Raw genomic sequence first — 12,377 nt, 5'->3', positions numbered from 1 at the left:
ATCCTGTAACTGGCCGTTTTTGTTCCATTTTTGTTCCATTTTGGTTTTTTCTGGTCTGTAGGTCGATTCTCCGGCTGCAAATCGAACCTAAATTTTGCGGCCAGAGAAGTCTATAACGTGAAAAGTCTGTAAATCGAGGGTCCACTGTATCCATTTACCGGAAGTAAAACCTACAAAACGCAAAGGGATTTATTCCTGAGTAGTCTTTACTTTCTGTCACTAGCCTTCCTTTTCTCAGTTGTGTGGCACCCATACATTTTTTTAAAGAAAAGCTTTCTCCTCCTACCTGTCTCTTCCTCTCTCTCTCTCTCTCTCTCTCTCTCTCTCTCCCCCCCTCCCTCTCTCTTACTTTGCTATCTCATATAGATATAACTCTACATAAACTCATTTAATTTGTACAGACAATAAGTATATATCTGAACTCCTGACTTTATTGGCTTTCTTGGTGAATTTTTTTTACTTCTTTTTAAACATATGTGGTTAAACTGATCTTTATATTAAGAGAATTTTTCTACTCATTCAAATATGACTTGGGTCTGACATTTCAATGTGGTGTTTCCACTTTAACATGCTTCTTTTTGCCATTGGCCTCTGTTTGTTGCTTCTGAAATGAATAGTAAAATACCACAAAAATAATTCACATTGTTCTGTGACATATCTGTATTATTAGAAGAGAAGCTTGAAACCTCCCTCTCCACCCCACCAAGATTCATTACTGTTGACACATGAAAGTATATGAAGGCATGGAGACCAGAAGAGAGGAAAGCCTTCTGTAGTTCTGGCTTGCAAAGAAAACAAAACCTCAATTCATAGTGTCAGTTGCAAACTTGATGTTTTTCTCCATGAGCTCACATGTAATCTTGACTGAATGAAAGCCCTTTAGTTCAAGAGGAAGAAAAACACATCAGGATGAAGAAAGAAGATATACCTGCTGTGCCAAGTGTGGCGGTCCAATTCTACATCCATCTGTGTTTGCTGAGAATAGATTCTAATTTAAGTGAAGAAGAATCCAGTTAAAGGCTTGTATAAAGCGTGTAGGTGCAAATTTATGCCTAGGATTCAACTACTGCATCTCCTTTAGGTATACCAAATAGGATTGGGTTGTTTTTCCTCAGTTTCTTTCTTTCTTTCTTTCTTTCTTTCTTTCTTTCTTTCTTTCTTTCTTTCTTTCTTTCTTTCTTTCTTTCTTTCTTTCTTTCTTTCTTTCTTTCTTTCTTTCTTTCTTTCTTTCTTTCTTTCTTTCTTTCTTTCTTTCTTTTAATCACAGGTTTTAAAAGAGGGTTGCCATGTGGCATGGGTTAAGAATTTTTAAAAAAATCAAAACCTCCTTAGATGTATAGAACTAGTTGTATATTTCTGTAGCTCCGTACCTAACTTAATTGGGGCTGAAATCCTGTTGAGTAATGTAAGCAAATCTGTACATTTCAGTCTGTTGCTCATTGGTAAATAAAGAGTCCTTACTGCAGCTCTCAGGGGCATATGCATGTGCATCAAGCAGCTTGGGTGCACACCCCTGAGAATCCCTGTGAGGGCTCTTTATGGACTAATGAGGAATGGACCAAAATGTTTGCATTTGCTTACATTATGCCACAGGATTCTCGCCATGTATTTTTATTCATCCTGTGCAGAGTCTGGAAAAGTTTTGGACTGCAGTTTTCAACATTTCTTGGGTAGCTTGTGCTAAGAGGTAGAGAATAGATTGAAATTAACAATGAATGCCAAGCTAATCTGGGACCAGTTCTCTTTATTACTCTTCTGATGTTTCAGCATAGCTGTCTGAATGGTGGTGAAAACTTCTGGGAATTGCAGTCCAGGGACACCTGGGTTACCCAAGTTTGGGAACTGCTGTTCTAGAAAACTAGAAGATGGTATGACTGAGCCTTCCCTGCCACATTCGTTTCTTTTGCTTCATTATCAGCTCTGATCAAATGTATGTTCTAATTTTTTGAAGCACAGCCACTCACCCCACCTGTAAAAGGAGAGGACTGGAGGCTGAGTCCTATTAGAATCTTCTTCCACTGATGTGAAAACATTGCCTGCCTCCAGCCAAGCCCTCATTTCTCTCAGAAGAGCTACATCTGTGTAATTTCAATAATAACAACAGTAGCTAAAGCAGGAGCTCAGAGTCAAGAGCGACCCTCGTCTGAAATGTACTTAGGGTGAGAGGGCATTTGACTTTGAGCCTCATTGTGTTTGCTCACTCTGTAATTGGGTTTGTACCAACAGAGACTGGGAACTTGGCACAGACAGAAGAAGAAGCTCCATTGGTCCCATTAACTATGTTACTTTAGTGATCGCCACATGGTGATAAGCATTGTCAGAGGGCCAGTTTTAAAACAGAAATAGCACAAAACAAGCACACAAGCAGAGCTGCCATGCTCTTCCTTGCACACTTCAAATTGTACCTCATCAATTTGATCAACATTCCATCAAAGGACAATGAGGAAAGTTGTTCTTGCTGAGAGAAATCAGCTTTGTTGAGCACCTTTTGTCGGATTCAGCAGTTTTGTTCACAAATTGTTCTCCTGATAGATAATAGGAGGCCAACAGAAAACTCTGGTGTAGAAACATCTACTGGAGAGCTTTTTGTTTATTTGAAATCTTATAATCTACAGGTCACATCTACAGTTAGGTACGCTCTCCCATATGTCTCAGTACCAGCATTCATATGAAAATGGTAGAACAATGACTCTTCATGTTCGCTCCACATTATCCTACAAGTTATACAATGTTTTTAAAATAAGATTGTGCAAGGATAAATGAGATTAAGAATGGTGTGCCTGAGGCTTGCCCTTGCTACCCATGTACTGTGACTATAGCATTGACAAGTTCCATTTCAAAGACTCTTCTTTTGTTTGCTTCATTTGTTTCAACTTCACAGAAATTCCTGCTTCCTTTTTTTCAGCTTTGGCATGAGTCAAGCATCCCAGTGGCTTGCATTTCTCTTTGAAGTGGTATTCAGCTCTGCTGGGTTGGATTTGTTTATTAAATGTGGATGTTCCTTTTGTTTTACTGTTTCAATCATGTCGGGTTTCCAGAGGGATGGCTAGTCTGTTGCAGCAAAACCAACAAAGAGTCTTATGGCATGTTAAAGACTAACCAGTATTATTGAGACACAAAGGTTGGACTCTAGTCTACTTCATCAGATGCATCTGGAATGGTTATCTGTTTTTATTTGTTAGTGATCCTGTCTGAGATACTTTGCCAACCTACTGAATACATTAAATAGGTATGAGAGACCTTAATTCATGTCCTTCCTTTTACATTCACTCTTTGAGTTCATGTGGACAACAACTAAGGGCCTGTCCAGACCAGCTATTTGGGGTATGAGGTGGATTGGTCTACAAAGGGCTAGTTGAGATTGGGGTGGTGGTGGTGGAATAAGTGATGTGTAGAAATGGGCACTTACCATGATTCGGCACTTTGGCGCATTTCTGAGGATTAGGCCCACATGTGTTGCTTGGGTGATACAGATTCCGTGCTTCGCCTCCTCCTGCAGGTGTCCACTCAGAGGAGGTGGTGGGTCAGGGAAGCCCGCTGTGGAATCCAGATCACCCATGCAATACGTACGGACCCAATCTGCCGAACCACTTTCAAGTGCTAAAGTGCGGTAAGCGCCCATGTCATTTGACATGCTCCTTCTGTCCAAACAGCAAATGACCCCTTGTAGCCCAATCAGCTGTCAATTAAGCGCTCTCCAGGTGATCACATAGCCACTCTCTGCTTCCCAGCCAATCAGGGAGGGCTGGAAACTGGCCTCTCTTCTTTGCCACTCTTCTTTACTTCCAGGCTGATTGCGCGGCCACTCTCTATCTCACAGCTGATCCACCGAGGTGGGAAGCCTACCACAGTTCCAGGGCAGCTTTGAGTGGTGCATTGCTTCACAGCCAAGGCTCGCTGCTTATTAGCTGTTCTTGTCCGCTCCTGAGGCGGTTGCTGCTGCTGCTGTTGCCGCCAGTGCTCTGGGAGTCCAGCAAAAGGTGGATTTTGAATCCTACTGCATCATGCCAAAAAGGATGCATGCCCTAGCTCTTTGTCAAAAAGGTGTGTGACAGAAAGGGGAAGGATGGTTCATTCTAAGTAGAAACACAAATAGACACAGTTTCTTCCATCCCAATTCAAAGAGTGCAATCACTGAACTATATAGCATAACTATATGCCAGTGTGGACAGGCTCTAAGATTTGCTGGTGAAAAATGTATTATATTGCAAGAAGATTAGTCACCTTTATCTGTAGTCATTCCTCAATTCTAGTTATTAGTTATCCTAGTAGAAAGGGCTCTTGGACTCTTGAATAGCAAGGCAGAACAGGAATGTTTAGAAGACAGTGTTCGTCATGCTGGGAAAAGGAAACTATAATAAATATGTACCATCATGCCCTCCATATGAAGTTATCTGGAGCATCTTTGATTGGCCAGTGAGGGATACAGAATTGGGACTAGATAGAGCTTTGGTCTGATCCACCATAGCAATTGTTACAGACTTATGATGGATAGGCTTGAGATAACAATTCTGTGGGAATTGGGCAATGGCTTTAAGGTTCATCCTGCTATTTTTACTTTGCTCATGCAGCTCCTGAAATCTGACTGATGCATTGCCATCGTTGACATGTGCATGCGTGTGCCTTTTGAGCACAGCTTTAGTTTTGAATTCTTTGGAGATTTTCTAATCCATGTTCAATAAGCTTTGTGTTTGAGGAACCATGCATCTGAGCCTACAGAAAGGGACATGATTTGGGGAACAGAATCATTCCTTCCTATGAAAACCAGACAGGAGTTCTCAAAAGTCAGTTTTTCCAAACAGGCTCTGTCTCTGTACCCAAGATGTACCAAACCTACAATTCTAATATTAGTACATCTGGAGGGCACATTAATATAGGCTTGGCACAAAATTGCTACGGAGGCAGAAGCCATCACAAGTAAAAATAGCTGTTATTTCACAGACACTGAGTATATCACCAAACTACTGCCTCCTAGGAGATTACTGCTGACTCTGCAGTATAGTATAGCTCCCTGCCTCCTTCTTTCCTTTCTTTGGCTGAAATCCACTAGAATATCACAACTAGAGTAGGCCCATTGAATCAATGGAACTTACAAAGGAGTTGACTCACCAAATCCCTACTGATTTAATAGACCTATTCTAACTGTGATTTACTACTGGATTCCAGTCTTTGAGTCTTCTATTTTTTTTATCACTAATGCTCTTTAAAAGTTCCTAGGATTAGCTGTAGTGGAAAATACCCTTCTTTTTCAGCTTTGGACCAGGAACAGGCCTCAGTGTGATGAATAGGCTTTGTAGTTTTATAAACTGAGTTTCCAGGTTCCACAAAGACTAAATTCTTAAAAATATTTTTACCCCATGTATTCTCGAAGGCTTTCACAGCCTTAATGTAGTCTAACTTAATGATTGCAATCATTATGTTAGACTACACGGGGAAGCCATTGAAATCCACAAACATCAGCACAGCTTCAACAAAAAAGAAGGAAGTCTAAAACTCAACAAAGCCTGGCTTCCAGCACTGAAAAATACAGCCTGCAAAAAGGTCAACAAACTCTACCCAGCCACAAGGACTGGTGATCACTGAACAAAATACACAAGCTAATGATACCCATCAATCACAGTGACAGGTCATCTCCCCCTTATCACAACAATACACCCATAACAAAAAAAAAAAAACCCACCCTGATCACCATAATCACCCAATCTCCTGAATAGGAGAAAAAGCTGACCCTATAGCTACAAATACCAGAACACAGACAGAGTTCTAACTCATGTCCTCTGAAGATGCCAGCCACAGAGACTGGCAAACTGTTAGGAAGAAAAACCTCCAGAACGTGGCCAAGCAGCCAGAAAAAAACTAGAACAACCATTTTACCCCACCTTTCTCCTTAAGAAGGATCCAAGGCAACTTTCATCATTAAAAGATAATATTTGGAGCTAAAAACAATAAGTATACAAATACTAAAAAGGCTCAAACAAATACAGTGGTGCCTCGCTTAACGATTACCTTGTTAAACAATGAAACCGCTTTACGATGAAGTTTTTGCAATTGCAAAATGATGTTCTTATGGAACAAAATTGCTTAACGATGATCAGTTCCCTGCTTCTGCAACTGATTTTTCACTAGATTATGATTTTAAAACAGCTGATCGGCAGCTCTAAAATGGCTGCCCACTGTGCAAAATGGCTCCCCGTTGTGCTTTAGGACGGATTCCTCGCTTTACAGGCACTGGAAAATGGCTGCCCTATGGAGGATCTTTGCAAAATGAGCAGGTATTTCGTCCATTGGAACACATTGAACTGGTTTTCAATGCATTTCAATGGTTTTTAAAATTTCACTTGACGAGGATTTCGCTTAACAGCGATTTGAACAGAACGAATTATCCTTGTCAAGCGAGGCACCACTGTACTACACTTCTTCTTCTTCTTCTTCTTCTTCTTCTTCTTCTTCTTCTTCTTCTACACTAAATGATGGTAAAGAGGAGCAACATTTTAAAAAAAATACACATTCAAACCAGCAAGCACAAGAATCCATTTAAGTACCACACCCAGTCATTAAGGGGAAACTTGACTGAAGAGAAAAGTCTTTGCCTGCTTGCAGAAGGTCAGCAAAGATGGAGCCAGCCTGGCCTCTGGTGAGAGGGAGTCTGGGAGCAGCAATAGAGAAAGCCCTCTCTCATGTCCCCACCAAATGCACCTGTGAAGGTGGTGGGATTGAGAGAAAGACTTCTCCTGATTATCTTAACAGCCAGGCAGGCTCATAAACGGGGGTTGTGGTTCTTGAGATAGCTTGGACCTGAGCAGTTTAGGGATTTATAGGTTTGAACCAGCACTTTGATTTGTGTCGATCTCACATGGATCAACAGCCAGTGGAGCTGCTGTAGCAGTAGGGTTAGGTGATCCCTTTGGCCAGCCCCAGTTAACAATCTAGCTTCCATATGTGCAGAAGTTTCTGAACATATTCTAGAAGCAGCCCCACGTAGAGCGTGTTTTTTTAGCAAATGCCTACCAAACCCTTCCTCCTCCTCCCACAAATAGCAGGAAACAGAGTGATCTCTTTTCTCCCCTTCATTTCCAGCATGCCTTGCTGCAATGTTTAATGGAGACCACTTACTGTGAAGACTTGAATGGTGAGGGAGAGGAGATTTAATGGGATTTGGTTCAAGTGCCGAATCTGATCAGAGTGGCATGTTCTAAGGAGTGAGGAGGACTTTTCTCAGATGAGACTGAGTGGTAGTGTTTTTATCAGATAGTTCTTTTGGCATTTTAAAAATGTTTCTTTTTCTTTGCTTGAGAGATGCTGCTGTTTGGATGCAACTTAACTAGTAGGAAATTAACAAGAAGTGTGGCCATAGATCCATTTATGGCATGCCTCTTTTAGGACAGGACATGTGACTAACTGATACTTTTAGCACTTGATAATAAGCATTGTAAATCTTGTCCCTCCCTCCCTTTTTAACAAGGTTTCCTGGTTTCAGTGATGTCTGTTTTGATAGAACATATTGAAGATAGTGTTTCTAGGGTTGACTGATTTTTTTCACAACATCCTATTTCCTGTTCTTCACACATGTTTCCTGTACTTCACTTTATCTCCATTTTCTCCTGTTTAAATTTCACATCTGCCTGTGTGTTCAGAATATGAGTGTCTCCCTCCCCCTCCCCAGCTTTCTGAACTCAAGGGAGGACCTGGAGAGGAGAGAATTACAGGAAGGGCTTTGCAGGAGGACTTGTCTTTTAAAGACAAGAATGGATAAATGTAAAAGGAGGATATGGGAGAGAGTTGCTGAGCCTTCCCTTTGCCCATATTGTCTGTTCCAAGGCTTCTTCTGCACTCCTCACTGTGATGGTGGAAGCAATCAGAAAAAAAGGCCTGTGGCAGTGGATTTTAAAGTGTCAGTAGGGAAGAATGATACTTTAGTTTTTATTTAACTGTGAACTGACCTACTTTGCACTTGCCAAACTGTTCCATGAATCAGAATACAATTGTCTTTTGCACTTCTCCACATTTTGTGATGCTGGTCTCTGGTTTTTAAGAAATGCATTATGTTAAGGAGGTTTGCAGAGATCAGAAGTACGTAGCTGGTTAAAAGTAACACCATTGCCAGCAACTATTTACTTTGGAGGTAACAAGGTTCAGATTTCAAAAAATAACAGAGTTACATTTGGGTCCAACAGATAATCTTTTCTAATTCTTTTGATTTTAAGGCTTTTGACATAAATTTTCTAGATTTTAAGGTATTCTTTTATCAATCCTCAGTATTTGTTTAGTTTTTCATATTTCTGTACGTGTTTTATGAGTGCAGTAGCAGGATGGGTTGTTATGAGCCATCAGATTGATTCTGATTTATGGGAAACCTCCTAGGTTTTCTACATATAAAGTATTCAGAAGTGGTTTCCCATTCCTTCCTGATAGCACTTTGGGACTGTGCAGTTTGCCCAAGGCTTCAAAGGGGGCATGGCATATAACCCCATTGACTACACATGCTTTGAGTAATCTTGGTTATCCCTTCTTTTAGTAGATGCAGTGGGGATTTGAACTCCTAACCTCTGGATCTGCAGACAGTTACTCAGACTGATACTAAAGGGAACAAAACAATATTTTGCTGTATTTTTCTGGTCTGCTGATAATGACAAGGCAAGACATTAATAACCCACAGAGTGACAAACTATCTTTGCTAACAAAGGAGAGATAATGATAATGCTGGTCTGGTTTCCCCACAGTAATGAGTAATACAACCAGTTTCCTTCAAAAAATAATGTTTTGGAAGTTTGAAAATACAAATGAACATTTTCAAGAAAATTGTATCAAAAAGTACTATACAAAATTGCACACAAAAAGCTATATCTTAAGCGATAATTACATACACACACATTTTCTCTCACACATACACATAAAGAAAATAAATCATTTGTGAAGTCCTGTCTATTATGGGAAATGGCTACAAAATAATATGCACATTTTCAGATCAGATTTTAATTTTTTTTTAAAAAATCACAAATCGATATGAAAATCAGTGAAACAAGTGTGCTTCAAAAATTGGAAAGCAGTAGAAAACAAAGCTGATGAGTTTGCCTTTCCTTAGATGTACGGCAAGGGATAAGTAAGGTTCAGGGTCCTTGGTTACACATTATTTTTGCTTTCAAACCAAGTTTTACACATGAAAAAGCACAAAACCCCCCACCGGTCTACCATTGTTCTTCTAGTTTGTCTTTGAGAAATAGACAACAATAATCTCTGTCTCCATGTAAGAAAAAAAATTAACACCTAAGGAGATTTTAAAGCTTATATTTTCAAATGGATCTTGCTTAAAGACCTAACTGCACATTTCTTTAAATGTATTACTTGAAGCAGTATTAGCATTTTGGTTTTTTTTAAACTCATGTACAGACCCCATCATACCCCGATCCATATTGCACTACAGCAGACAAAGGGTAGAAATTTAATCCTTCCAAACCCACAGTGCTTCGGGGGGGGGGGGGGAAGCACCTATACCCAATCGTGGTAAATCATAATATTTAAAAAATTCCAAATGACACCAATGAGATTTGCTTAAAAAAAATTGCTCTTTAGATGAATTTTACAGGATTGTTAAATCTCTCCTCCCCATATGCATGGTGATAGATGTCTTTTTCAGTAATTACATAGGAATATGACTGCTTCAAGAAAGACATTACAAGTAATATGTAGTTAAAGATGTGCATCCTGAAAGTTCTGTATGCTATGAGCTGCTTTTCCCCAGGAGAGCCTACACCATCTCTCTGTGGGCTCTCCACTGGAACAATATAGGCACATGCATTTTGTGCATCCTGACTCCTCTTATAGTTTAGAAGTCATACATTGTTACAAAGTGGTGCAATCCAGATAGGAATATAAATCTGTTTGCTGGATGATGGTGTTCATAGCTTGGCCATGCATATATCATTAAATGACGACACCCTCATAAATGAATATTGCTTTTCTGAAATTAAATGAGGTACAGAGATTTACCTCAGGTACTGATCTGCCAAACCACTTTTAATCTATTTAATAAATCTTCAGATGCAATAGGGCTCCTTTACAGCATACCAGTTTTGTAGCAAAACAGCAGCTGTTATTCTCAGTCATAAGAGACAATTATAACGTCCAGGCTACTTCCCTGACTAGTGGCTTCTTTTGGATGTGGGGTATGACCACATTAACCAAAGGAAGTAAAGTCATTGCTGGTTTTAGACTTTTTCCTACCACATCTTTAAAATACCTTTTTCTTAACATGTGTTGTTAACTACAATAATTTTAGACAATGTCAAAAGGATTGCAACTCTTCAGTGCACTGTGTTAGTATTCTAATGGTTTTCTTTGGTCTTTTCTCGCACATGAGATGGTCAACCATGTCCTGTTGTCCTTTGGGATCCTTCGTTGGCTAAAACAGACAGTGAGACACACTCTTCACTGAAGCTCAACTGGGGACTTTACCAGCAACAACTAAGGCAGAAGTGTTGGCAAAATGGCAGAGTGCCCAAAGCAGAGTGGAGGTGTACAGATGTGCATCACTTTGAGTGGTCCAAGATGGCAGTCCTTGATTTTCTATTACAGGTGAGATAATTATATCCAAATGTACTTGCTTTCAGCATGGCATATTAAAACCAGGATCTCACATTTCACTATGGTAGTATAAAGGCCCCTACCCACCCAGTGTGGGGACTCATCTCTCACATAAACAGTTGCAACCATCCTTCTGAAACTTAACAGAGTTCTTATTTAGGGTCACCTCTGGGGTATCCATGGCCCACAAGAGGTGTACAGGGATAGGGGTGTGGTTTTTTGTGGCTCATCTCTATAGGTAAACCCTGCCCCTGGGCAAAAACGCCTGCCCTTGTACAAAACTACCTGAAACTTGACAGTTTTTCAAATACCCTTGGCATTTATTTATTTATTCATTTATTTGAGTTATAGGCCTCTTTTCTTCTAAAACTGGAACTCATCACACTTTGCTACAAGATTAGTTAGATAACACATAAACCCACAAAATTTTACAATCCTGAGGTAGAACTGAATTTTAAAACAATGTTAGTAAAGAAAATACAGAACCCACTCATTAATTTTTCCTCACATCTGTCAAGAAATTTTAAAAAACTTAATTATTGGCAGTTTCCTTTTCAAAATTTTGAAATTGTAATGGACCTAGGTGAAAATCCCTTGCACTTATCTATCTAGCATTTGCTTGGTGTTCTCTTCTAAGGGGCTATTATCCTTGCAAATGTCTTTCAGTTTTGACAAGAGAACAAAAGTTGTAAATGTTGTTGGCTTCCAGTGGGAAGTGTAAGTATACAAATTTTTTGCCATTTTCGAGTGGGAAGCATAAGCATATACATTTCTGCATCAGACAGTCACAGAGGTTGTCCAAGATGTACTCAGTCATTTTCCAGAAATGGGATCTAAATTGTACCCTATAGTTGGTTCACATACCTAGGACAAATTACAATGGTTATGTTTCTTCAACCTTTTGGGAGAACAGAAGTAGGAAGGAAGGAAACAAAACCAGGATGTCTATATGCATAAGGGATCTATTAGCTTTTAATTTTTACAAAAGGTTAGAAAATAAGTGAAAATAAGCCTTGGGTCTTGTAAAATACAAATCCTTGTGCAATTATATAGTTGCAAGGGACTTTTGAGATCATTGATATACTTGATTCTTTAAAAAGGGATTGCCCATTTGTGGACTGTGGGTTTTGTTTTTATTACTATGAATTGCACAACCTCTTGCCTAAAGCCAATAGAAAGTAAATAGCTGAGCTGAGATTTGAACGAGGGACATCTAACTCACATCCCATGTTCCCCTTCTCACAAGTTACATTCATGCTCCATAAATAATAAACAATTATGACTTAAAGGACCGATAAATGGTTGTGATGTTCCATGTTCACACATAGTTCAGTGGCTTCCTATAATTCTCTGAGGCAGCTTTAAAAAACATTGTTCATTTTATTTTGGTGATCATTTTCAGATCCATCACCGCTTGGACAAGAACTGCTGTGGGTTCAAACCACGGAAGGAGGATTCCTGTGTACAGAATGGACTGAGTGGGAATTGTGATGACCAGGATAATATTGCTTTGACTCACATTATCCAGAGAAAGGATGACCCAAAGCATTTGGTTTTTATAGACAATAAAGGTTTCTTTGACAGAAGTGAAGACAATCTGGATTTCAAAATATTGCAAGGCATAAATGAGTAAGTTCCATGAAATACGAAAAAAATGCATAGAAGAGGTCTGCATGTTTTTTCAACTGTGAAACTTTTAAAGGCCATTTCTATGAAGGAGGCAGTGTTGTTGTGTTATTGCTCTTGAACCTCACTTCACTTCTTGACCCCAAAGGCCCGTCTTAAGCAACCAGGGT

General features: G+C 39.6%; 1 protein-coding gene across 1 annotated transcript in view; it reads left to right on the top strand.

Moving 5' to 3' along the window:
- Positions 1 to 12,377, top strand: part of GASK1B (golgi associated kinase 1B) — a 44,695-nt gene that overhangs the window by 7,159 nt on the left and 25,159 nt on the right. Inside the window, exons 2-3 of the mRNA XM_020781403.3 lie at positions 10,358 to 10,572; positions 11,984 to 12,210. Of these exons, the coding sequence (XP_020637062.3) occupies positions 10,358 to 10,572; positions 11,984 to 12,210 (442 nt within the window). The remainder of the gene's footprint in view (positions 1 to 10,357; positions 10,573 to 11,983; positions 12,211 to 12,377) is intronic.

The sequence above is a fragment of the Pogona vitticeps genome, chromosome 5 (assembly GCF_051106095.1).
Source record: "Pogona vitticeps strain Pit_001003342236 chromosome 5, PviZW2.1, whole genome shotgun sequence".
Taxonomy (NCBI): Eukaryota; Metazoa; Chordata; class Lepidosauria; order Squamata; family Agamidae; genus Pogona; species Pogona vitticeps.
The sequence above is the reverse complement of the archived record's forward strand: the minus strand, read 5'-3'. Positions and strand labels throughout refer to the sequence as shown.